This window comes from Geospiza fortis, unplaced genomic scaffold (genome assembly GCF_000277835.1).
Source record: "Geospiza fortis unplaced genomic scaffold, GeoFor_1.0 scaffold282, whole genome shotgun sequence".
In the NCBI taxonomy this organism is placed as follows: Eukaryota; Metazoa; Chordata; class Aves; order Passeriformes; family Thraupidae; genus Geospiza; species Geospiza fortis.
The window spans coordinates 1,854,746-1,881,883 of record NW_005054424.1 but is presented as its reverse complement, the minus strand read 5'-3'; the positions used below and the strand labels follow the sequence as shown (position 1 = coordinate 1,881,883).

General features: G+C 37.9%; 1 protein-coding gene across 1 annotated transcript in view; it reads left to right on the top strand.

The window, feature by feature from the left end:
• The window catches only part of RBM33 (RNA binding motif protein 33), a 112,458-nt gene that overhangs the window by 33,078 nt on the left and 52,242 nt on the right, over positions 1–27,138 (top strand). The window contains exons 8-11 of the mRNA XM_031061729.1: positions 5,625–5,796; positions 10,386–10,591; positions 12,402–12,708; positions 18,250–18,308. Coding sequence (XP_030917589.1) covers positions 5,625–5,796; positions 10,386–10,591; positions 12,402–12,708; positions 18,250–18,308 — 744 coding nt within the window. The remainder of the gene's footprint in view (positions 1–5,624; positions 5,797–10,385; positions 10,592–12,401; positions 12,709–18,249; positions 18,309–27,138) is intronic.

Sequence of the window (27,138 nt, the reverse complement as noted above, 5' to 3'; positions counted from 1 at the left end):
ATCACAACCATTTTTAATTTGCAGCAAGTTTTTGATGTAAGATTTTTTTCCTTTCCCCACCAGGAATCTGCTTTAATATTACTTTTATTCCAGTTCTTAATTAAATAGGATTGAATGGATTACCTGATGAGAAGTGTAGTCAGAGTGTATTTCCTCTTTGGAGCTTTAACTCATCAGGAAATTAATTCCTCAAAGACACAGCAGGCTTACTGTATGAAGTTCTCACAACTGGGTGTGCTGTGATGCTCCAGTTGTATCAAACCTATCTTGGTTAAACAGCATTTTTTGGTAGGTGGAGATCTCCATTGAAAGGAACCACCTGCATCCTTCAGCCTCCACTGCTGCAAGTGTAACATCTTGTACCGCATACACGTTCAGGTCATTAATTTCCTACTTCCCAAGTGTTAAATCTGCCCTTGAAAAGAGCTGTGAAATCCTTGAGCATTTTTTATTCCTTCACTGGATTGATGATACACACTTTTGTTTTGGTGTTTTGGAAGTGAACTGATGAATTTGTGGTGTCTGCAGCCACAGTCTGAGATGATGGACACAATGGACATCATGTAAAATTAAATGCATAGCTGGGACTCTCTGGCAAACTTATTGCTGTAAAAAAAACACAGCTTCATTTTGGGAGCATGAACTCCAGAGTGAGAATTCTCTAATAATCACATTGTCTAAATTTGTCTAATTCAGAATTAAATTTGTTTTATTCAAAAGGTACCGTCAATGCAAGTTTTAAATTTATTTTGTAAACTGAGCTTTTATGGAATTTGTTCATTATATAAGGTGAATGTTTTGGCCATACCTTCAGTTACTCTACATTTTGGCTTTATTCTCATGGTTTGTAGATTGTCACAGGTTTCTTTTTTCCAGAGCAGTACCATCTTTTATTCCTTCATTATTTTGTATGGATCTTACTTCCATTTGGCAGTAGGTTCACAGTTGCATTCTCTAAGGAATGGGAGAGAACCTTTGTAGAGTATTCACTTCTGTTCATTGCCTGGTTAGATGCCTCCCTCCAGCTCTGAAGAGTTTTTTGCTTTATTCAAGTGTTAAGTAGCAACACTTTTCCTTAAATCTCATAACATTCAGTGCTTGTAAATGGGGGTAAGGGTTGGCATTCTTCTGCAACACAAGATTGGAGCTGTAATGGATGTGGTACAAAGAAAGAACATTATTATCTTTTGGTTGAAATTTGTCATCTGAGTAACAGAGGAGAATGTTGGGTAATGTTTTATTTTGAGCAGTTATCACTTGAAACCAGCTAAAGCCTCTTACTATATTGCATGAAGAAATAAGAAATCTTTTTGTAAACCAAGAGAAAAGCTGACTGGCTGGGGAATTGGAACATGATGGGGGAAACACGTGAATAAGGGAGGTGAGACAATTGTTACAAGTGGCACTCAGGTGGGAGAAGTGGGGAATAGGCCAGTAAAGTTTGTTTTTGAAACAGTGCTTAAAATTGCAGAACTTGAATCTTAAATAAAATACACTCTGTATGGCTTCCTTGAAAAATGTAGTAGTGCTTCAGAAAATATTTTTGTCCTCCCAAGGTATAAAACAAAATCCAGCACCCAGAAGTTTCAGCAGCAAATAGGTGTGACAGAACAGCCACATGATGTATCATGTCCTAAATGTTTTAGAGGGAAAACATCACTAATTACTTCTGTGAAGTGTTCATAAAAATTAAATTTCATGAAATTAGAATTCATAATGTCTTTGTTTTATATTGAAAGTGATCTGTGAAGTCAATGATAGAGGATTTATAATTTCATTATTTAAACTGTTTCTTGGGTTATACTAATTAGAAGTGAAGAGTACTTTAGTCAAGAAAACATTTCATGAAGAAGTGCTGCATACTGCTTTCTTTTGGTAGAATAAAGGCTTGGGAAAAAAAGACCAATGTGTCTGTCTGATATGTTGCATGTGTGCTTAGCCAAAACTTCCGCACTTCAGTTCTGTTGTTGGAGTTTGAAAACACGACCTGCGAGCCTGGAAGAAAGTGGTGAAAAGAGTGCAAATCAAAACAGCCAATTTTTAAACCTATTTTAAGGCACTTAGACATGTTTTTTGGTTCCATTTTTCATCTGTGGAATTGAGGTGCCCTTGGAATAGGTATAATCTCTTCCTATCTCCCCTGTTATTTCTTGATCCCCTGGAATTGAACAACTGCATCTACTTCAGTGTTAACCTGTAGCAAATGCCTCCACTTCCTTTTTTATGACTTGTTAGTAAAAGTTCTTTGTTTCACCTTTAATTTAGTTGTTTTTGCACATCTTCTGAATGTCTGGCACCAAGTTCTCCTGAACACTTTGGGAGGATCCCATGTTTGGGGGGATCCCGTGTTTGGGGGGATCCTGTGTTTGGGAGGATCATGCTGTGTCAGTGTCTCTGCAGCATCCCTTGGGCTGTGTCTGACACCATTTCTGCAGCTGCCTGTGAGCTGCTCAGGACAGGAGCACTCAGCCCTTCTCCACAGCAGATCATAACCCAGTGTGAGGAGTCCTGCTCAGTGGCTTTTAGTGGGATTTAGGGCACAGTTATTGAATGAGGATGGCAGGAACCCCTGACCTCGTGGCAGAAGAAAGGTCATTCTGTTTCAATGTAAGGGTCAGCAAAGCTCTGTGGTAGCTTTGTGCAAGGTGTCATGGTGGGAAATGTAAAGCTCCCTTTGGGAAGCCTGGGCTGGTGAGTCCAGTCCAGTGACCTCAAGTGGCCATTCAAGGGCTGTTAATATCTGTGCAGAGATATTCATGATTAGCAGGTATTAAAGCCAATCCTGTAAGTAATAATATGGCTTAATTCTGTGTCTGCAGTTGTCTTTTTGAAACATAGAATCCATTCATGCTGTATCTTGGCAAAACAGCTTCTGTTTGGCTGGAAGGTAGAAAAGATCATGTAGGAATATTGCATTTTACAACTGCAGAACAACCTGCAGGGGAAGGGTGTGTGCTCCTACCCTGCTCAGCCAACCTTTCCTGGAGCTGTGTGGAGAGAACATATGGGTGGCTGTCAGAAATGTTTGTGTCTCCATTGCATAAATCCCTCAATAAAAGGTGTAATCAGATTTGGACATGGGTCATTTACCATTCTCCAGCACTGCCTTGCCTTGGTGCCTGCTTTTTCATTGGCTCCTTTGATATTTTTTTTGTTTTTGATATTTAATGCTTGTATGGCTTTTGCTGGTTAATGGGTGGCATGAGCAGTATACTGATGAATAGAGTAAATCAGACCAAGGCTTCAGAATTGGTGTAAGTCGGTAAGAGTAGAATAATGCTAGTCTAGAAAAGTTTGGAATTTTTTTTTATGGTTCTCTAGGTAAGTCTGATAGTCTGTCAGAAATCAGGATGTTTTCTTATATTTTGTTTTTAGAATAGATTTTTTTTTCCAGAATGAATAATTGTCAAAATGCAACACAGTTTCAGGGTTTTTAATAGCATTTCATTAAAACATAGCAGAAGTTTTCAGGACGTTGTAGATTCTAGTCCTGATTCTGAAGTTTGAGCTACACATAGAGCCTTGCATGATTAAGTTTAGCACTCACAGATGAGATTACAGGACTGAGACCAGTCTTTGATTAATAAAAACCAGAATTCCAATGTTGCCTTTAAGGCCCTGGATGTGTCTGGAGTTTTGTGCTTTACAGTAAAGCAGGAGGCTCAGTGTAGAGTAAGCATGTCTTGCAAAACAGCTGCTCCAGTTCTGACTTCAGAATCCTGATCCTGAAGGAAAAGTTTCTAAAAAGAAGTGAGACAGTAAAATTATGGAGTTTGTGATATTTATGAAAACACAGATTTAATAGAGATATTGCTTCTCCTTGCTCTTTTGGGAGTCCCTCTTTTCAACTAAAATGCCAACCCTGTCTTTCTCTTGGTGTTGTTTGTTTTCATTAAACCATGTTAGCATCTCTTTCCTTGCTAACATCCCTCCTCTGTTCCACGAGTATCAAATGCTTGCTCTCAAAGGTGTTTTGATTATATGTGGATATGTTAATTAGACCAGTTGTGCTCAGTTGGGTTTGCTTTTGAGGTTTGGATTTCTTTCAGTCTTGTTGAAGGTGGTTTTTTTCTCCTGCTTTCCCTGTTGTTTTTACCTGCTTTTTTTTTTAATATGATAAAGTTGTTACACCAAAATAAATATATTTGTAACATGAAAGCCTTAAAACCTTTTGTAAAATTTGCCTGTTCTCTTAGCTGTATCTTAAAGCAGTTTTGTGAGGTCAGGAGATGGAGTGCTTAAAAGTTTGTCTGGAATGGATAAAACACAACTTGGCATCAGTAGCCCATTAAAGCACTGTAACTAAGTGTACAGATCATTTATTCACCAGACCAAAGCTGGAGTAACTTTGAGCTTGAGTTCATCAGGTTTGCTGTCTTTTTTAAAGCAGAAACTGTTTTGCCAGGTCACCCGTTTCTGGTCCTGCTTCACACATTTTTATTTTGGTTATGGATGAAGTTAGGCTGCTGGATAGGGAAATTTGCAATCACTTGCACAATTATGCTATTAATTCTTGCTCGATTTGTGATTTAATATCTGTCCACCTGACTGTCACACTTACTGTGCCTTTCTGATATAAATTTCTGCACTGATCTGGTTAATTAGAAGATTAAACCGTTTTTGCATGTTAGATTTGGCTCATTTTTTAACTATCCTCAAGCAGCATTAAATTTATGAGGTATTTAGTGGCTTTGCATAGAATTAAAATGCATGTGCATTTTAATTTAACAGGCTCTAAGAAATGAACGAGTAGGCTTGTACAAGAAATAATCAAATACACAGTAATTAAAATTTTTTGTGGAGAATCACACAATATTAGAACACTTCTAATGCTGTAGAAATCCAGTATAACTTGTGTAACACTCTGGACATTTTCATCAGGCCTACGTGTGAAAATGAATTTTTCTTTTTTTAGTTTCTATTCATTTGAAGGAGATGGATTCATTTTCATTTGGAACTTTGTTTTATTTAAATAAATGTTCTTTGTTTTAGAGAGAACTGGAAAATAAATTCTAGAAGTATTCCAATAACATCCAGAATACAAATTTAGTATTTTCAGATTTATCCAATCCTATTCTTATTCTCCCCATCAGTTACTGAATTGAAACGGGGAAGTATTTGAGGAGCAAAGTAAAGGCATACATACCTAGAGGAATGGGATTGAGATACAAGGTTATCTTTATTGTTGGTTGGTTAGGTTTTTTTAACAGCATGGTACTGACAGTTGTTAAAAGATGAAAAAAAAATAGGATTTTACTGTTCCTATTATTTGAATTTGGTAGTAACCAAGCTTTTCATCACAGTCAATTCAGTGATAAAAATCTGTGTGCAGAAGTACCTACTAATCAGATGGAGGTTCTAGCTGGAGTTTGAATAATCCCTTAAATATTACAGCAAATTTATTTTCTAAATGTGTTTTACTTTATTATTTATTATGTAGTACATATGTTTTTATTTAAAAAAAATCACCAACTCTTAAATGTTCCCTGAATTAAATATGAGCACAATGTATAATGCCAGCAAAGTTTGTAGAAAGGGGGTTTTAAGGAAAGCTTTGCTTTTGATACTGTTTACAAGAGACTTGGTTTTTTGAGGCTACATGTCCTCTGGTTTTTGTGATTTAGGCAGCTATTGGGTCTCTGGAACTTCAAGAAGAAACAAAAGAAGAGTCTGATGAAGAGGAGGATGATGATGAAGAGTCTGGACGATTACGTTTCAAAACCGAACGGAAAGAAGGAACCATCATCAGGCTCTCAGATGTGACAAGAGAAAGGAGAAACATTCCAGAAACTTTGGGTGAGGATTTGTGGCAATGGATTGTTCTGCAGAGCTGTAATGAACGATAGTAAAAGGCGAAGAATGTTTTAGCTGAGGTGCATTCCAAATATGTTTGCAGCCATGAGACCATATTTCTACAAACCACATAGAAACTGTATCTTGTTTATACAAAAGGTGTTGGTGGCTTGACAAAACAGAATATTTTAAAAACAAGAGTGCACTGGAATAACTAAATTTCTGGACATAATTGCAAGATAAAGGAAAATTGCGTTTGTTTTTGTGTATCTGTGGGTTTATTCTTTAGTTTAATATAGAAACAAGACTAGCCACTAATGTTGGGCAAAACCACAGTATTGCTGTTGTGAAATGGTTTCTATTCATGCTAGTTTTTCTTAATAATTTGTTGATAGAGACCAGATAACTGACCATGTGTTAGAAGGTTAAACCACAAAAAAATTCTGTTTGCATATCTAAATATCTGCTTCCTTTTAAGATTATAGAGCAAATTTTTACAGCTGCTATGGTTTAAAAATAAAATTCCATTGCAGACCTACGTCTCCTTACTCTAAAATATGAACATAGTTCAGAAAACACTTAAAGAGGAATTAACATTTCAGTTGAAGTTACAAACGTAATTTCCATCCTGTCACATTTTGGTGACCTTTTGTGACAGCTTGTCTCTATTGGAGGAGTGCATTCTTACTTACTGATTAAAGATGTCATTTGAAACCATTTTATTACCAGCAATAGTGAAATTAATCTTGACACTTAGAGACACTAGAAAAATAATTGCTGATTCACTGCATTAACTGTGTGTGTGAGAACTGTACAGTCAAGATGAGACCAAGTGCGTGCTGGTAGAAAAGATGTAAAAATACAGTAATGTGGCTAAGATCTTTCCTAAACATTTCTTCATCCAAGATAATGTAAAGAATGAATTTTCAAAGTTCAGAAGATGGGTATTGTAGGTCAGCTCTGCAATTGATTTCTAGCAATACCAAGTTTGTCACCTTTGATAAGAAGTACATTTTCTTCTTTCAGTGCATGTAGGTGAAACCTTCTCAGAGTGGGTTTTGGCATATTCTCTGGATGTAGTTATATCTTAAAGAACGTGAAGAGTAAAAATGTCTTTGGTATTACCAAACTAAAGTATTCCCTTTCTATCTAATCAAAAATACATAATTAAAACTGTTAGACAGACCCAATTGCAAAGTGCTAACAAAGGTCAGTTGCTGTGGCAGTACTTGTTATGCCCTGCTTAGTTGGCTTATGTTCACTGTGATACCTTGTGTCTGAGATTTCAGGCAGGGCTGGGAAGTTAAAGTGAGTGTTCTAAATTTGTCCAGTTGCTCTGTGTCCTGAAGCACAGAGTATAATCAATTTGCAGATCTGGATGATGAGGAGAAATGACAACATACTGCATATATATATAAATTAATATGTATTTGTAGTTGTGCACGAGTTCTTAGCCAGGGAGGAGCTGTATTCATGTGAATGAACACCTGGCTGTGCTTGCAAGAGCCCAGGGGAGGAAGGAGAATCTCTTCTTCCTCTGCTCATCACCTCTTTACTTGTGCAGTCTGAGGTTGCTTTCAGGGAAACAGGGACTGGTTTTGCTTCCCTCCTTGCAAAACCATCTCCCATGCCTTCTCCTCTACTTGGTCTCTGTGTGTGGGACACAGTGTTCTCAAATTCAATATGCAACCCCTCTCATAGAAGAGCTGATGATATTTTGATGTGTGGTGATACATAGCTACATGCAGCACTTGAGGTGCTCATGGCATCAGTCTTAACTTCTGCAAGAGGGTTCTGAACCTGCATTTATGTGCCTAAGCAAAATTCTTCACAGGTTAGACAGTTGCCTTCAGTGGCATGTTGTGGAGGAAATATACTTGATGTAATCCTCTTAATTTTAAAATCCAGTGGTTATATTGTACTTCTGTGGTCACAGATGTAGTATGAATGTGTGTGTGGTTTTGTTTGGGATTATTTTTTCTAAAGTTGGTCCCTACTCTGGCTGAAAAACCTGGAGTGTGGACTGTTCCTTTAAGGACATGGGCTTAAAAATTGAGAAATTTTGTGGAAAGCGAGGAGGAAAACAATTTATGTATTTTAAAGGGAGTGATTCTGCACATCCAAGATTGATAGACTTGACTTTGCATGGACGCTGTCATCCCTTCCCCAAGCTTAATCAGCACAGTGCTCTGAAGTAATTTTGTTAGGAGCAGCCCATCCTTGTTTCTATTCAGTGTCCTTCAATCTGTGCTCAAGAGGCTGAGAGACTTGGCCATAGTCTTGCTTTTTAGGAAGCCTAGCTCTTTTCCCAGGTTCATTAAAAATTGCTTTCCTCACATTTGATTTCTAAGCTATTTAATAGAAACTTGCTTCTCATCTTGCTTGACCATCATTGGTAGATACTTGTTGCAATGACTGAACTTTATTTTCCAGACTCCAGCCTTGCTGAGTTCAGGGTTGTAGTGTGGAAGATGTCAGAGAAATTGCCCTGCCTGTTCTATTCCTGGGAAAACAGCTGTCCAAGGAGCAGAATGCTCAGGATGCCCTGCAGGACTTGGATCATTTCTGGATAAGGGATAGAGAGACTCTTTTGCAGCACAGTGACACTGTTTTCCCTCTTGAATGTATGGAGAGTAGGAGTCTGTCTTTCAGGCAGGTCAGGTCAAAACCCACATTTGCCCCTCGATGTTTGTGGGTTTCTGAAGAAACACAACTTGCTTCAGGTGTGGAGAGGAAGAAGACTTGAAATAAAAGCTAGATGGTTTTTCCCATCTAACCAGCATTTTTGATCCCTGGCAGCCAAAGATGGCTATGGCAGTTGTTTTACTTGCATCTAATGTTTTTAATTGATCTGGGCAAGAGTACATTTCTCTTAGTTTTTGTCAGAAATGCGCATATTATACCTAAGACTTGAGGGACTGTGGTTCCTTCCCTCATTCTAAGCATTCTGTAAGATTTTCCTGATAAAGCCTGATTGTCTTGGGCTCTGCTGTGCCTTGAGGGCAAAGGTAGCATTTCATAAGAGTATTTGTTAAGGCTTTATGCCATTCAATTGTGGTGTCAGAGTGGAGAGAAAAGGAGGTAGAGAAACTTGTCTCATCACCAATGTGCAAAAATGAAATAGGAAACTCAGGCAGATCCTGGGCTTTTAGAAGTCTGTCATGTTTGCTGTGTTCTTACAGACCATCAGCAAGTTCAGAACTTTTAAAAATTGAAAAGCTCCTGCTTTGTGAAGGTGCTAAATACTTCTGAAAACTGGGACATGCAAATTTACAGTCTTTGCAGCTCAGTCATGCAGGTAGTTTTTGTAGCAAAGTAAGAACAACTGCCGCAGAGGGAATGCTCAGTGCTCACCCTTTTCTGCCCTTCTGTCAATCCTCAACTTCAAAGACTAACAGAGATTACTTATGAAGATGTTTGAGATGGTGCTGGTTTAAGTAGCTTTGTCCTTTAGACTCACAAGAAATTGTTAGAGTTTTCTAATTGATTTAGTTATGTATTCTTGGGAGAAGATGTCTTATGGTATGGAGACATAGTAGTAATGTCTCCTGCCAGATACTAATTACTTTAATTCTGATATTATGGCTACTGTGTGTGTTATTGACAAGTAAATAGCATATTAATTCAAAATATGTTTTTATTTGTCACAAGTACGTTTGTTTTTGGTAATTTAATTTTGCTTTGTTAGAGGCAGAAATCAATATTCAGGGTAACAAAGGATCTGACTAGCACATGGAAAAAGATTCAGCTGCATGTTTGAGTTAGAGTTTTTTACCACTTGTAAGTGATTGAAACCTGGTGAGTGGTTCTGCTTTTACTTTCATGGTGTGTTTCCTGAGGTCTGTTGTAGACATTTTCTGTATTTTCAAGTGATTCCATTACCTGGGTCTATTACTGCATCATTTCTTGCTTAATGTTGTCAGCACTATCCAAGGCTTCAAGGAAATTTGTCATCTTTGGTAAGTGCCACGTGTTTTCTGGGCACAGATTTTAATGTGTGCTCTCTCTTCAGTGGAATTACCACTTGTGAAGTACAGTTGGTTCTTAAACCACAGACAGTAAAACAAAAAATAAGTAGTTATGTACTAGAAAGACTTCAGCAAGCAGAATGTCCTTCTTTGGAATAGGCCAATGTGCAGAAGAGTCTGGTGCATAAAATCTGTTTATGTGGAAGACTCAACAGATCCTTTACTGTAAAGTTTGCTGCAGATTCATTGGCTTGCCTGACATCTGCAGATAAGTGAGATGTTAAAGATAACAATACTTTGAGGGGAGCCACAGCCTCCTCTTAGAGCAGAATGCAGGCTTCAATACCATCTTGAAAAACAAAACAACCAAACCTTTTTGTTCATGTTTGTTTCATTTATCTGCTGGTTTTTTTGCCTGTGCAGAGGACAGAAGTATCTGTGCTTTTTCCTTTTAAAGACGTCTTTAACAAAATGTTAACATGTCGCCTAAAGGAGATCAAAGTGCCTGCAAATTTGTTAGTTGCAGGGATTCTTCTGTAGTTCTGGCAGTGTTTTATTTGTCATTGTGTTTTCCACCTTTTCAGCACAAAGCTAAAATAATTTTCCCCATTTCTCTCTCAACAGAGCTTTCTGCAGAAGCCCAAGCAGCACTACGTGAGTTTGAAGAGAGGGAAAGGCAGCTCAAGCAGGGGCGATATGGCTCCAGGAGAGGAGGGAGAAGAGGAGGCTCGGTCATGTGCCATGGAATGGGAGATCAAAGGAGAGACAGTAATGATAGGGGAAGAATGAAGGATCACAGGCCTGCACTGCTGCCAAACCAACCATCAATGGTACCTTTCAATCCTTAGTATTCTTTGAGCCTCCTTGCAGGAAGTTGTGGAGAAATGCATTTTAAATAATGAATCTTTGCAAAGATGGAATATATATTCCAATGTAGACCTTCTGCTCTTTCAGGGCACTCTTAGGCAGTGTGGGCTTTGTGTGACATGATGGTTGTAAAGTATGTGCTTAGTCCTGTTACTGGCTTCACCTTGAGCAATCTCAAGACCTCCAAATGAAAAGTGCATTTTGACTGATGAATCATAGTCAGACTTAACTGCTGGTTTGCATGAGGAAAAACTGAATTCCTCTGAAAAGTCTACATGCAACATGGAAACATGTTCAGTCCCCCATTATTTATAATAATGTAGTTTAAAAAATACAATTCTGTGAAATACTTCTTGGGTTCTGTCAAGATAATATTTTTGCTGATACTTCTTTAAAAAATCTATTTGCATATAAGCTATGTTACTGTGGAGGTAAATAAAACCCTAGGACAGTAATCAGCACTTCACTACTAGATAAGTTATTATTTTGGGATTTCAAATGAAATTTAGCTTTGATACTACTTTCTGTTTCTCCGCTGTGCTTTGTATCACAATATTAAGACTTTACTTTTTCCATCAAAAAAACCTTACAAAAACCAAAACCATCTCCAGCAAGTGATCAAGAGGTCAACACTTATTTTTGTTCACTGTCATAAAATGTGCTGGAAGCCGAGATTGTAGAACAAAGTCTTTATATATCTTTGCAGGACAAGGTCATCTCTGTTAAGCAAAGGTGATTTTTTCCAACAGCAGTGAGTAGGTGCTGGTCACTGGCAGGAGTCAGTGGATATCTCAGTGCTTGAGAGCCCTGCAGTAGTAAATTTTGTGCTTTTTAAGCAGTGAAGGTTGAATAATTTTTTTTCTGTTTTGCTGCAGTCCTTGCAAGCTATTTTAATTTTAAATGTAAATATTTTAGTGTCCATCACAGTGTCTTTTTGTGCATACTATGTAGCTGCTTTGGTTTATTATAGGGCTGCTGAAAGAAACAAGAAACAGTTTGTCACGTCTTTGTTGCTAAAAGATTGCCTCTTTTGCTCTCTTCTTGCACTGCCACTTGGAAAGTTAGTTGCTGGTGTAGGACTGAGATCTAGTAACAATGACTTGAGAGGTAGAAGAATGTCTCTGAAAAGAGACTGTTTGTTTTTATTAGCACTGATTTTGACCATTTGTTTTTGAGAGTTGAGCAGCAAGAGACTTTCTTTGGAAGGAGACCTTTGAAAGATGTCTTCAGATGAGTTTTTTTCTTCCAGCAGTATGGATAGGTGTGCTGCACTGATATTGAAGAGTAGTTGAATTTGTGCTGCACTGATATCTGAATTTGTATTTTGACTTTTGTTGCTAGTGCTAGGTCTGTTATCTGAGAGAGGCTGTTGTATACATGAGACAAAAGGCAGTGGATTTGTTTTGGTACTAGGACTCAGATTTCTAGTGATCTCCACATAAGCCTTATTGCAGTTAATAACACTGACCTATGCAGAGCCCTGACTATATATGAAACCAAGCAGTTTCACTGTTAAAAATGAGTGAATGTTTCTGCATTCCCTGTGCTTCTTTGCTCTTTGTTGCCTTCTCCTTTACATGAATGTTTTTGATTGCTCCTTTGTTTTCCTGTGCTGATGTTTTTTAGTGGATCCAGTTGATTATAGGAAAAAGAAGTTTATCTGTTCATAATTGGCCTTAATTGTTCTCCAGAGATGTCTTGGTTTTGTGCTCATTTATGTCAGGATATTTTAACTTTAAAGCCTAGTGACTCTGTTCTTTTGTCTGACTTTAGACTCACTCACAGAGGTTAATTCCAACACACCAGCAACCTGTTATGAGTCTGTTCCAGCAGCAACAGCAGCAGCAGCAACAACAACAACAGCAACAGCAGCAGCAACAACAGCAGCAGCAGCAACAGTTACAATCTCTGCTTCCTTTACAGCATCAGCATCATTCTTCTCCTCCTCCAGGGCTACATATGCCCCCTCAGATAGAAACACCTCGAATAATGATGACTCCCCCTCCAGTGACCCCCCAGCAGCCGAAGAACATCCACATCAATCCGCATTTCAAGGGGACGGTGGTGACGCCTGTACAAGGTGAGCGAGCTCAACACCTTGCCAGTCATGCAAGCGTGACTCATCTCATTCTTTGCCAGAGATGGAGCAATTTGTTTGTTTATCACTTCATGGAAATCTGCTTCAGGCTGCTGTTTTTTTTCTTGAAGCTTGAAACAAATGTTTTGCCTGAAGTAAGACATAATGTTGTTGGACTGTGGCCAGCTGAACAAGCAAAGCCTTTTCAGCTTTTACCATGTTTGCTGTTCTAATGTAAAGCCTGAGAAGAGCAGGAAGAATGGAAACTGAAAAGAGAATGTGCTTTTAAAAAAACAATAAATGTCATTTTTCAAAAGTGGGAAAGTACTGTAATTTGTGAATTTCCCAGGACCATTTACCAGTTTTGGTGAGAGGGTACTGAGGCACTCCTTGCAATGTGATTGCTCTGTGAAAGATACCAGTTGCTGTCCCGTCTTGACAAGATACGTGCCCTCAATTCTCCTTTCACAGAAGCACATCTGTAATTGTTTTGATTTGCAAATATGTTTTTCTCTAAGTTAACACAATCATCTGGGCTACACTTCTTAGGGTAGCTCTCAGCAAAGCTGTTCATACTACTGCTTATTTAGGAAGTGTTTAATCCCAAAGAGGGTTTAAAAAAAGATACCTGCATAGCACTGGTTTCTGATTATGTTGGGACAAGACAGACTAAAGAAATACATAAATATTTATACATATTTGCCATTAGGTTTTCTGTATTTTCCCCCCTTCACATCATCAGAACTCCAAGCCAGTGCTATCTTTGCTTCAATGATTTGACCAATGAAAAGCAGGAATTTGGCAGGGTAGAATATTGCCAGAGTATGGACGTCTGTTATGCTGCTCACATATGGCTTTGTCAGAGAATTTATTTTGCTTTTCCCTGTGGTGCTTCCCTCAAAATTATGCATCAGGACAGATTATCTGGAAACACTCCAAAAGAATCTTTACTTGTGGATTTGTACCTTCTGTGCATTTTTCTAGCACTACCAAAGTAAGTTACTGCTTAATGAGAAGCAAAAATTGCTTTTAGACTATTCTAGATGCCTTTTCTCTGTCCCTGTGAAACAGTACCAGATCTTTTCTATCTAGGTAAGCAATGATGTGATCATAATCCTGGGAATAGCTACTGAAGGTTGTGCTTTTGCCTAATGTCAGAAGTATCCCAGTGTATTTTCTTCCTTTTGTCTGAGTAGACTTTTTTCACATTGCTGGGCAGCTTCAGGCTCTTCTCAGCTTTACCACTATGTCTGTGGCACCGTAGCTTGCAGGTCTCTTGCTTGATCTTGTTCACAGTCTGTTTTTCAGTCTTTGTGCATATCCTCATTTCCAGAAAGTTGTGTACTTCCTGCAAGTTAGGAGATCTTCAGTATTGGATTTGTAAAGGGGGGGTGTTCTTGGGATTTTTTTAAATCTTACATCTGCTGACTTTATGTGCACATTCATTTCTTGACTTGTAAAAAAGTTCAGATGTTCTTTTAGACTGAGCAGCCCTGGAGAGTGAGTTGAGATTGTTGAATGGTATTCTTTGCTCTGTGTATTGATGGCAGCTGCTTCATATGAAATCCCTTTGTGCCATTCATTTTACTGAAAGAGTCCTTGGCAAGACTACTCAATTTTTCTGCTAATAAGTGTGCAGCATAGTATTAAATATGATCTTTAAAGTAATTGTAGGAATTTCATCTTCTTGATTAGAGAGCATGTACTGGAAGCTGAGTCTCCTGCAGTGACTCAGAGTAGTGGCCATCTCAGTCTTAATCTGTAGCAGTACAGTTGTGTTACATGAAAGTAAACACTTGCACACATAAAGAAAATGTGAAAATGTGTTGGAAATTAGGAGCTTTCTGTAGGTAAATGAACATAATTCTAACATCTTCAATGTTTTTTGCATATTAAGGTGAATTTTAAAGCAGTCACTGCAGGCAAATGGTAGATAGAAATTCCAGTGTAGGAAGTGCTGTTCCAAGCTTCCTCTTAAAAAGTCTTCCTTTAATCTGTCTGGTTGAAGCCCCAGTAGGCAGAGACTGGTGGTTGGCAACAAAAGGATGTGTTTCACTTGCAACCTCATTTCTTTCAGAGTAATGGGAAGGATGAAAGATCAGATTGACTTTGTGTTCTTGATGATGTCCTGCCCCTTCTTGGCTGAACATATTTCCAGATACATGAGGGCCTTTACACATTGGAGAATGCAGTCAGATAGGTGCAAAGTTTATTGGAATTCTGTTGTTGAAAATGTAATGCCTGAAAGCTAAAAATGCCATGTCTAGAAGTGCATGATATGCACACTTAGGTTCTGGTAATTTTAATGGTGTGCTGTCATGTTTTAGTGTAGACTGGCATTTTTTCCTCTCTAATGTTATGGCAGGATAAAGCTCACACACTTCTAATTGTCAGCACCAGGGACACTTTTCCTAACTGCAGATCATAGAAATACACTTTTTAAACATCTTTTTGGTTTGAGTTAATCTTGAAATGCTTCAACTGTATCAGTATTTTCTAAAATAGACTCAAACCTCCTGTAAATTGTTAGAAAATTTTCATGTGAATAAAATATCATATGTAAGAGCTCTGAGTAGACAGCTACTTCAGCCTGAAAAGGAGTAGAAACAGTGTTGAAGAATCCTACCATAGGCCTATTCCTTTGATGTTTCAAAGGTAAATCTCTTTACAGTGACCACCATCTCCCTGCCCAGCCTTGAATTCTGATTTGAAAAAACCAGTTACTTTCAAGTCAGTTTTGTTTCAAATGGATGGGTACTATTTTTAGTCTTTGAAGTTTCATGAATGATTAAGGACTTGGTCTATCAAGCCCCTAAAAGATGAGTCTCTGTGGATACCTGCTGCAGGTACTGTGCAGTTGGTGTTCAGCTGTGCCTCCTGTGGCATTTGAATCTCATATCTTTTAGCTTGTCTCAGAGTTTTATCTTTTCTTTGTGTCCTATTCTGCAAATTACTTTTGAGTTGTAGGTAGTAATTTTTGCTGAATGTGTGTCTGTCACAGACATTTCTTTTATGAAAAATCCTCTCTTAGTATTCTCCTGCTAAAGCTGAGAAGTTCAGCAACCAGACATAAACAATAGGTTATCTGCTTCTGTGGAATGCAACAGGTCAGTTCTGGATTGGCCCAGATTGAGTGTTTGGAGATAATAGCCAATCCAGAACTGAGCTCTCTCGGACACAGTCCGAGAGAGCAAGGTTTGTTGATCATTCTTTACTTTCTATTCTTAGGTAGTTAGCAGCTTCTGGAAACTCTCCTTTTCTTTTTCTTTTTAGTATAGTTAAAATAGATGTTTATATCATAACATAATAAATCAAGCCTTCTGATCATGGAGCCCATCTTGTCTCTTCCTTCACCCCGAAAACCTTGTGTCCAACCGACGACATGTGTCCAAACTTGAGTATGATCAATTTATTAATGCTGGAGAACTGTATATAGATGTACTGTGAAGTACTGATTTAACCTGTGATAATAGGTGTTGCATTTTTCCCCTTAAGCGTTTATACCACCAGTAGCTATTTCAGGGGTCCTGTGGTGCTGCCAAAATTGACATGAACTAATGATGGCAGCTCACTATGCCATTTACCTTTTGAAAACTGTTTGGTGTCTTGGGAACAATCACGTTGTAATTCTCCTGAATAATCAGTGTGGGAATTGCTTCTTCATCTTTTCCAGTATAGTGTTGGAATTTATAGCAAGAAGCAATTTAATCTTCTTAAAATAGTGCCTTACAACATGCTGTGTATTATTTTTGAAACATACTTTTCACACCTATGGAATATTTGACATCAAGGAAATGAGGGCTTGAGACTTCTTTGCTGCTTAAGCAAGTGTCCAAGGATTGAAAGGGCACAGAGTTTGAGCTACTATCTTTCATGAGTATTAAATTAATTTGTTGAAAATATATAAATATATGAATTTATATGCTACTGCTGGAGGCAGGATACTGAAATAGACTCTAGTTCAGTTGACATTTCTCTACATTTCCCACCTTACGCTATTTTTCTCAGTGCCTCTTTGACCTATAATACCTGAGCTATTTTAGGACTAGGTCTGTCAAGAGCATCTTACCAATTTTTTTCTGTGTGGCCATGGCTGTTTGATACCAACAGATGTTCATTAGAAGCCAGGATGAAACTCTTCCAGTCATTTTCTGGTGTAATGTGATACAAAGCTTGCACACAGTCCTCCCATGCTGATAGACTGCTGCAGTTAGTTTACCCCATCAGTCTCTGAACCAGCAAACCACAAGTACTTAATGAAAGTGGATGGAAGCAGACATGGACATGAACTGAAAAAAAAAACCCCACTAATGCATTAGTTCTTGTGCCTTGGTCACCAAGGGAAAAGGGATTTTTGAGGCATCTTAGCCAGCTCTGTGTTGGGAAATGCACCCAACTTCTCTCAAACTAGAAGCATTTCTTAGCATCTTTCCTGCTCTGAAGTGTAACTCAGTAGCTGTCTGCAAAGGCAGTGTTTAACCCTGCCTGGGAAATGTTTCCCTCTCACTTTCAGAAGTGCTAAAAACAAACTGGAGAAGAATCTTACTAAAAGATTTTAGTAAATGAGCAAACACATTGTGTGGTTGGAAATGCTTTATTGAACTTCTCTAGGCCTTTCATTTAACATGGAAATGTTTGTATTTTTAACCACTTACACAACTGTGAGAGGAAATAAAAAGTGCTCTGGAAAACAGGAAAACTGTTGTTACACTTGGTGTTTGAGGTTGGAATATAGGTTCAGTTCCCAGGGTGATCCAGCTGTAGCACTTTGTGCATTTTGCCATAACATTAAGTGAATGTTTTGGGAAATAGCTTTTTGTGACTAGCATTTCAAAGTGCAGTTGTAAGAGCAAATCATCCATGTTAATCCCTCTGAAATACTAGTTTTAGAGGTTATTTTTTCAGGAAAAGGTCTCCTGATTCTTCTTGGTATCTCTGTGCAATCACTGTCTTTCATCTGAGATCAGCAGTTCTGTGATCACAGTTGCACACACCACTGTGGTGGCAAGGCCAGACAGACTAAGTAGTTTTTGTGTGCTGTTAATTGCAGCTGCCTGCCTCATTTTACCCTCATGAGCAGTGATTTTTACCAGTTAGTATCTCTCATGTTCATGCTTCTTGTGGTAGTTTGGTGGTGAGACTGGGAGTTGCCTTGGAAATGTTGAGTGGCATGAACTTGAGAAGGCAAATTAATCATGTATCCTTCTATTTGAAACGTGAAATTATTGTTAGTGTCTCTGTCAGATTTGTCTAAGGCATGTCTTTGGCTGAATAACTATTCTAGTTTGCCTTCCTGCAACAAGGACCAATTTATTTCTGGAAAAAGCAGAACTAAATTATGCAAATTAACTAGGAGAATCCTAATTGCCCTGTTGCATGTTGTAGGGGAGGGAACGGTTGCTCAAAGTTAATTGTAGGAACTGTGACATGTGAGAGTAAAAGTAGCAGATTTTAATCATGGCTTTTTATTGCAAATGCTTTTGGAAATAACTACAACAACTGTTAGGTGAAACAAATGGTGTTAAAAGGTGCTTCTTGTTTCAGTGCCCTTGCTGCCAGTTCCTGCCCAGCCAAGACCTGCTGTAGGACCCCAGAGATTTCCTGTGAGTAGCAGCTGTTTCTTCTTCTCTGATATGGATAAGCATACATTTGCAAGGAAATATTAATATAGCAAATAAAAGCTGTTCTAGTGAAATATAATTTTAAGGATTTGTAAATATTGACAATACACTCTGCAGTTGAAAATGTTTGTTAAAAGCTTAAGGTCAATGGATTTTTGAGAGTAGAATTAATTCTGTTTAACTGTAAAATTGTTGAACCAGTCTCTCCAGTGGGAAAGGCATGAATGCATCTTGTCTTAAGGAATATGGGCTTTATTTTATTACTCGACTCTTTCTGTATAAATAGAATCCTTATTTTATTTGATATAATAAAAGGCTATTTGAAATAATCCCAAAGCTTAAAAAGCAGTAATATGTATTTATTGTGAAATGCAGCAATCATTTTTATCATTACTAAAGGTATTTCAGCACTCATGTTTTTTATATAAAAAATAGACCTGGATTGCATGACCTTGCTTTCTTTTATGTTTCTCATTCTGAAAACAAACCAGACACTTAGCTGCCTCACTAGGCTAATTTCACTTCATAATAATTTTAAACTCTATGAACGGAAAAAGTATATGCTTCTAGAACTTTTCTCATAATTTGTTTTGTTATACTAAATTCCTAGTTGAAATGGTTAGCAGGTTATCAAAATAAGCAAAAGACCTAGGTTGCAATATTACATAAAGTATTTTCAAGTAAAAACATGTATATTATACTTCCCAAATATATAAAACACACAAAAAATATGTTGTGTGCAGTGCTGAAGGAGGAAAATAGATGTCTGAACATCTGTGTAGTATCTCTGGCATAGATATCAGATGTGCTAGAAAGAAGCAAATTTCAGAAACCTTCTGTGACTTTTGATTGCCCAGTGCAGACCTGGTTGTTTTTATGCAGAATATTTTTAATACAGGACTTATGGCTGAGGAATTGTGATATCTCTGTTTTGCAGAGAAACAATGTTTACATGTGTAGTATCTCTGGCATAGATATCAAATGTACAGGAAAGAAGCAAATTTCAGAAACCTGTGGTTGTTTTTAATGCAGAATATTTTTCATACAGGACTTATGACTGAGGAATTGTGATACCTGTATTTTGCAGAGAAACAGTGTTTACATTCCTGCATTTCTTCTATGAAGTCTTAAAAAATTAAGTTGTAAACCCACTGTTTCATTAAGTATATTCATGTTATATCTTCAAGAAAATATTTTTGAGCTTTTTTAAAAATTAAAAATATTGTGGTTTTCAGAAGAAATAGTTTCTTCAGCAGTCTTTAGTATTATGGGGAGACCTTATTTACATTTTGAAAGTAGTTTTGTTATTTTTTATGAAAACAAGTGTCATGCATTTGTTTTTCTTTGATACTAAGTTGATTTGCCAGTAAACACAATTTGGGATGGAAAGAAATTGGAGAATAAGGAGTATCTGTAAAGGCATTGTAATTGGCATCTTTGAAGTGTGTTTACATCAGCGTAGAAAAATTGGAAATTAATTTTTATTTAAATTGAGTGTGAAATTAGATTTTAGTTCTGTTCACTTTTGGGGTTGCAAGTTGAGAAGTATTGCAAACCTAACTGATATATATGCAGCAGTTTTTAAAAGGGAATAAAGTAAACTGGACATTTTTTGGTTGGCCCTTTACTCCTTTAGCCTACAGGAAAAACTTGACTGCTTGCTGTCTTTTTATTTATATAAGCAGTGCACCAGAAAAGAGTCAGTATAATTAAATTTTCATAAGGAGGAGGAGGAGGGCTGACTTAACTGTGAGGGTCTGGCACTGCCATTTGGTTGCCCTGTTTTTTTTTCTGCTTCAGCACTAAGGTGCTGCATGACCCTGAGAAAGTTGCTTCATCTTTCCATGGCTCACTGGGTTATAAAGTGGACTTCCCCTATGAAGTACTTTATAAATTTTGCATGGGTTATCAGTCATATTAGGATTAGGAATTAAGTGTCACTGTGTACATATCTCATGTTTGTTTTATTAAATGTAGTATGTTAGCTCTTGAGCTGAAGACAAATTTACTTTCTGACTAACGTTTTATCTCGCAGAACTACCTTTTTTGCTGTTACATGTCAGACGCCTTTGTGCTATTATAATTCACTTGTTTATGTATAAATGTTGACTTAAAGCAATGCAGCAGTGCTTAGACAATTCTGACAAGCCGTTTGAAAAAGATCAAAGACTTACTCCAGACTATGTGCAGTTCATTCAGCCTTTTCTTCATTGTATAAAGAATCTCGGGATATTTAAGTTAGAACTTAAATTTGCTCTTGTTTTTAAGATTGCCTAATGGAAGGATAATAGTTAACTGATTTTTCTGATTGCTTTGCTTCTAAAAGATAGTGGGGTTAGAATTAAATATTTGCAGTCTGCTTTCTCCTTGAACTTTGAACTGGATGGTTTCTTTTCATTGAATGTGACAGAAGTGGAAACATGAAGAGTAATTAAATTCTTGCAAGAAGAGATCAGAAGTGAGCAATGCCATAACTGAAGGAAAAATTTGTCACTGAGTTTCTGTCTTATCTGGGAGAGAAACCTCTCAGTGCAGAGAGCCTGTGTGCTCCAAATATGGGAAGAACTTCAATCAGAGCTAATCAATTGCTAGTCCTAAATCTATTGGAAACCAGGTGTTGTTAATTTAGGGCTGATGAAATGACTTTGTAACCATGTAATGGTTAATTCTTACAACCTTCTGCAGAAGGATGTAATTGAAGGGTTGAACAAAGTTGTAATGAGCGTGTTAACATATGGTGTGAGACCTAAATTATAGGAAATAATGTAGTGCTGTGTCAGGCTAGTGTTGATCAGGACTGAACCTGCTTAGAGTGGAGGCTGATTAAATTCCCTTAATCTTGAATCTCAATTTTAGTATTTCAAGGTAGAGCTCATTGTTCAGTTATTTCTTTCTTCAAACTTAACTCCTGGAATGTTTAGAGAGGGAGTACTGGAAAAGATACAAGGGAATGAATCTGTGTTGTGTGCACAGAGTTACTTTAACACTTACAGTAATCTTGAATCAAGCAATCAAGTTGCCTTACCTGTTACTCTCTAAGCATTTGGGGTGACTTGGTGTGAATGGTGTTTGAGATCTATATGTAACTGATAAGGCCTGAATAAATGGTGGATCTGAGTTGTGTCACAGCTGAGAAACACGGTGCATTTGTGGGATCTGGGAGTTAAGGATGTGAATTCTGTTTGCCTGAATTGCACAGTCCTCGTGGCTGTAGTTCACAGTAATCCAGTCTGAAAGCATGGTTTGAATTAACCTGGACCTGTGCAAGTGCCAACTGAATGTTTTCTTTAAACAGTTTAAAGAATAGATTAAATAACCTCTTTGGCAGAGTCCTTCTGAAGGTCTGGCTTTATCATCTGCCTTTGCTTTAAAGTGGTTAAGAGGCCTTTTCCAGAGTTCCTGTCCCAGTGTCACAGTTGGTATCTCACAAACAACAGTCTACTTTGCAAACTGATCCATTTACTGGAAGGTCACAGGAGACTTCATTCACAGACTGCTCATATGGCTCTTCTAAACTTTTCATGTGTTTTCTGACCAATTTACTAATTCTTGTGGATGCCCCAGTGCAGGGGAAGGAGCTGGAGGGTTTTATATTACCCAAGAGGGACCACTGTGATTTCTGTCCTTCATCCAGTGTTTGTTATCTTGGCTAATTTCTCTTTCAATTCCTGCGTTCTGTGAAGAAAGATGGGATAAAACAAGGGAAGAAGAGATTAAATAGAAAATGGAAGAGGTATTTCAAAACACTTTTTATTATATAAAGGCTGCTGCTAACTGACTGTTACAGAGGCCAGAGCATTAGTGAGTGTGAAGTTGGAAGTTAAAGGAATGAAAAAATCTGGACCATCAGCTTATCTGAGTCCACCAGCACATTTCATGTCTGAAATATTTCAGTGCTTGCTTGAAGAAAAATGTATAGAAGCTTTTGGCTTCAAACATCATTTATTTAACTTAGGAACACCAAAGTAATAATACTACATGAGACACATGTGCAGTATTTTATGGACATTCAGAGGTGAAAGAAGTGTTGTCATGCCCACTTTGGGATGGAGTGTGGCAGAGGGAGGGTCTCAGTGTTCTTCAGCCAGAAATTGTGAGGTATCCCTAGCATCCAGATTTGTGGCTGGAGTGTGGGCATTTGGAGAGAAGAGGGAGCTGGGGAGACCCTGCCTCTCCCACTGCTAAAGGCAGGAGAGAGGGGTTCCTCAGGTCTGAGGCCATTCCACCTCTGCCCATGGCCTGGATCCTCCTCTGCAGCTGCAGCAGAGAGAGCAGAGCCTGTTAATGGAGCTGTGTGCCTTTGGCCAGGAAAGCTCTCAGGAGCTTGGGATGAATTCTCATTCGGCTGTTGTCCTTAAGCTGTCACCTGGGCAGGTGCCCAGCCCACAGACACCTTTGGTCAGCTGGAGTTTCAGAGCTGAAGTTGGGAACAGTCTGAAGTGGCACCAAGCACAAGATGAAGTGGCACCAGTGTCTGCCTGACTAATTTGTGCCAGGAAGGCTTTGCTAGTTTTTAATGCACAAAGCTTTTCTCTTTTGATAGGACACCTTAGTGCACTGGGTGGGTGTCTTTCAGCTAACTCTTGGATTCATGTCTGAGGAAGCTGAATTGTAAAACATAAATTACATTTTATTTAGTATTTTTAAGACTTTATCAGGTGACTTACCCTCAGGCCCTTGTGAATAGCCAGTGTTGTATGTCTTTCTTATTCCCAGGGGGATTTGACATTATTTGCTTTTGGAACTTACAACTTATTTTTGAAATAATCTTTATCTCAAAGAATACTTTTTTTTCCTTAAACAGCAAAAACCTTAGTAAACTTTCTTCATGTTCTCATTCAACATGGTTCCACTTGATCTCCAGCACATCTGGTGGTGTCTCAAATGGATGCTGTGAAGGGTAGTTGACCAGTTTTGGTTAATTTTTCCATCCTTTCTGGAGTCAGTAGTTTTATTTCTGAGTTTTCAAGTGTTGTTTGTGTTCCAGCCACTGTTTTTAAACACTTCTTTATTGATTTCATCTGTGAAAGGTTTTTAAACAAGTGACTCGTCATTGCTCAAAACAGAAGTTGCTGTCCTTCATGATCAATTGTTTGAAACATTTATTTTAGAAAAGCAATATATTAATGCTATACAAATTAATTATAAGAGGTACATTAGAATACAGCTTACTTATTTTTTCCCAGCTGATCCTTGGACTGACATAGATCACCCCACCATCATTTTAGCAAACATGGGTTGGCTTAATGGTATTATAGTGGGCCTGGGTCTGTGGCTGCACCACCTCTTACAGGATGTAGAGGCAGAAATTTGCTTTGCTTTGGAAAACAAAACTCCTTGCAAAAATGTTGTGTGCAAATAGGGATGAAATTTTTCCCCATTTTTTCAAATTCAGTCATGAATTGCTACATGTGAGTAAGGGTTTTTTAGCACTTGTTATTAATGTGGACTCATAGTCCACATAGTAAGGACAAATTAGAGCCCTGCATCTGACCACAGGCAGTCATTAAACTGATATTTAGTAACCTGTGCGTGTTTGCAGCAGTACCTGTGTAGGAGACAAACTGTTAATGAAAATAAAAAGCCACTTGTGAAAATTATTCTCTTACTTCCTCACAATTATTTTGCTTTAGCTATGGCTTCACTATAATGAGTAGCAGTAAATGAAATTTTCCCTCTATTGCTGTGTAGTAGTGGCAGATCACAGGTAGTGTAGAAAGCATTTTGTTTCCATTTAACAGAATACATGGTATCAGGTGGTGTTGATTGACATTTCTTGGATACTGCTTTACACAGCATTTCATGCAAATCATGTTTGAATGAGACTGCTGCATCAAATTACATTTCTTTCAGATTATAGCCCTTGCAGATGTGAGACAGAGCTTGTTCAGCAGCTAGCAAAAGGCTTTGGTTTTTAACAGGTACAGTTTTCACAACTTGACTGCAAAGCTCTGTAATTACAGCACTTAAGATAGTGAAGGAATGATGGGCACTTTCTCTTATCAGATCTATAAGTAGTAGCAAGCAAATGCAGCATGAGATCTCTCCAGCTGTCAAGTATTGTCAGGCTGCCATGGAGGGAAAGCAGTTTAAAATGCAGGTGACATAATACCCAACATCCTCCATTTGCTAGTGGGCTTCTGATTAATCACGATTACCATACATTATCATACCATCAAATTTAATCATATCAATGAATTCCCATCTGCAGGAGGAGCAGCAGCAGCTAAACATGATGGTAACAGCTATTAAATAAGAGAGAAATAGCTGGTTTCTAAATGCAGTAACCCTTTAACTTGTCATGTTGGCTCCAGTGTGCACGTGCTCTATAGACAGGAAAATGGAACAGAAAACTTGTGCATTTATATTTTACTGTCATTTATCTTTCTGTAAGGTGATTGCTGTTTAGCATAGCCAAGAAAAAACAGTGTTGTTGGGTTTTTTCCCTGTGTTAACGACGACAGATTTTCTTCAATCTCAGCTGTAGTACCTGCTAAACACAGAATCATAGAATGACTGAGGTTGAGAGGGACCTCTGGAGGTCACCTGGTCCATCCCCCTGCTCAAGCAGGGCCACCTGAAGCCAATTGTCCAGGACCACATGTGGATGGCTTTGGAATATCTCCAAGGATGGTGCAAGTGCTCAGGCACCCTTACAGTAAAAAAGTTTTTGTTTATCTGGATATATAGGTTGTACTTTGGTTTTTGTATATTTCTGTGAATGAAGTGTGAAGCTTTTAAAAAATCCATTGTAAGCAAAGCACAAACTTTTGTCAGTGCAAAGAGGGAAAAGTATTATGTAGGTGCTATTTTGCTGTTAATTAAGCACTGTTAGAGTTGCTTTGCAGAAATCAAGACTTACAAAGAAATCCAATTAAAATACGCAGTCTGCTGAGTACAATACAGTAAGAGTAATCTAAAGCTTAAACACTGAATAGAGAACTAAAATGTATCTATTGTAATACTAGAGAGTATTAGATGATAGTATAGTTATCTTAAGCTATTTCACTGACATGGGAAAATGTCCTTTTAAAAGATAACTCAGTACATTTGTATCATCACAATATGAAAAAGAGTAAATCTATAAACTGGTGTTTGTTCACCTTCTGTGCCTTCATTTCTTGCTAATTCTTTAGAATGTGGAAGTGAAAATGCTTCATTTTATTATAAAGCAGTAAGTCACTACTGTTACAATAAAATAAGGCAATTCAGAGAGATACTATGGGTTGAGTGTAGGATACCCAAAAATTATGAAAATGTTCAGGATTTCTTATCCAATGCATGAATAGTACTTGCAGGCATACTGGGAACTCTGAGTATGTAAAATTATCACATCAGTGTGTTTGTAAGGTCAGAAATGTGCAGAACATCTCAAAAATGAGATTTCCTAACAGAACTAAAAACCATCAATCCAGTAATTTGATTACTAAGTAATTAGGTCCTTTTCAAAGTCCAGGTTAGCAACAGTTCTCATTTTTGTTTTCTGTAGAACTGGCTGCTTGTTGACTTTTTTGTAGCAACCTGACCATTTCTTATTAAAGAGAGAAGCATCATCCCCAGGTCACATTGAGGTCCTCAGATTGTTTTTAAATAAATTGTAACTGCAACTTCAAGCTTGGAGTGTAATGTAGAAATCTTGAATTTGATATTCATGATCCAGTTTAGTTGTAGCCTCAAGTTGTTCGAATTGTTAGTGACTTGCAGACCATCAAGATACACATAAACACCATGATAACATTTCCATGGAGTAGTTTCTGCAAAGTCCAAGGGACATTAGTTCTGACAACAGGAAAAGTTCCTAATTTTTTATACATCCATAAAACTGTTAGCTGTCAACACAAAATGTATGCTGAAGGATTTTACTGTCTTTTACTAAATGATGATGAAGTCCTCATCTTTCAAGGGAGGGTTCATTGTTCTAAATGACATTAATGTCTCTTACACTCTTTCCCCAATTTGTTTGTGTTGTACTTAACCTTAGAAGTTAGAGGGCACCAAACAAAAATGATCATGCTCTCTTCCACACCCCACTCCTGCAGAGGATTGCAAACTTAAGTGAAACTGAATCTTCCAGATGAATTAGTTTAACAATTTAGTGTTAAAGAACTTCCTTAGGTTTGTGGTTTGAGAGGTTTGGGTTTACTCTTCCCCCTCAGTATGTGCAGGTTGCAACAGCTTGTCTGTCACAATATTCTTCATTATGGCCTGTCTCTGCTGGAGGCACTCTTCCTTCATCCATACCAAATAGATGGATGGGAGTATGGTTTTTTTGCAGATCAGCACTTTAAATTAGGAATTTAAATCTAGAGTTGGGATCTTGTTACCAGTACATTTTCTCTGTCTGTATTTCATTAAGGCTCTCTGAAGCAGAAGTTCTGTGGAGATGTGGTTGCCTTTGGGCCCATCTGCTTTGGTGCTTCTCTTGGAGACACACGGAAGTTGGGAGTGGTTTTGTCTCCATTTGCAGCATGAATATCTTCCTCTTGGATGTATTGCAGGGATGCCCTGAAACTTGCTGGAAAGGGACACTTTTAGTATACAACTGTTAAAATTTTTAGCTTTAGTCTCCAGAACTGTTAGGGATTGTCAGTTGACTGGGAATACCCATCTCTGTCTGCATTGCCTGTGTTACTTATGTTAGCTATTTGATCATGAATTGGCTTAAATAACAGGGGATTCCATGCCTTTCTCTCCTTGCTTGTAGTGGTTTACCATGTTGGCTGACATGGAAATTCTACTTTGAGACCCTAAACAGTGAAATAAGGCATTGGTGATTTCTCCTACAGATGACCTGGACTTCTGCCTAAGCCTC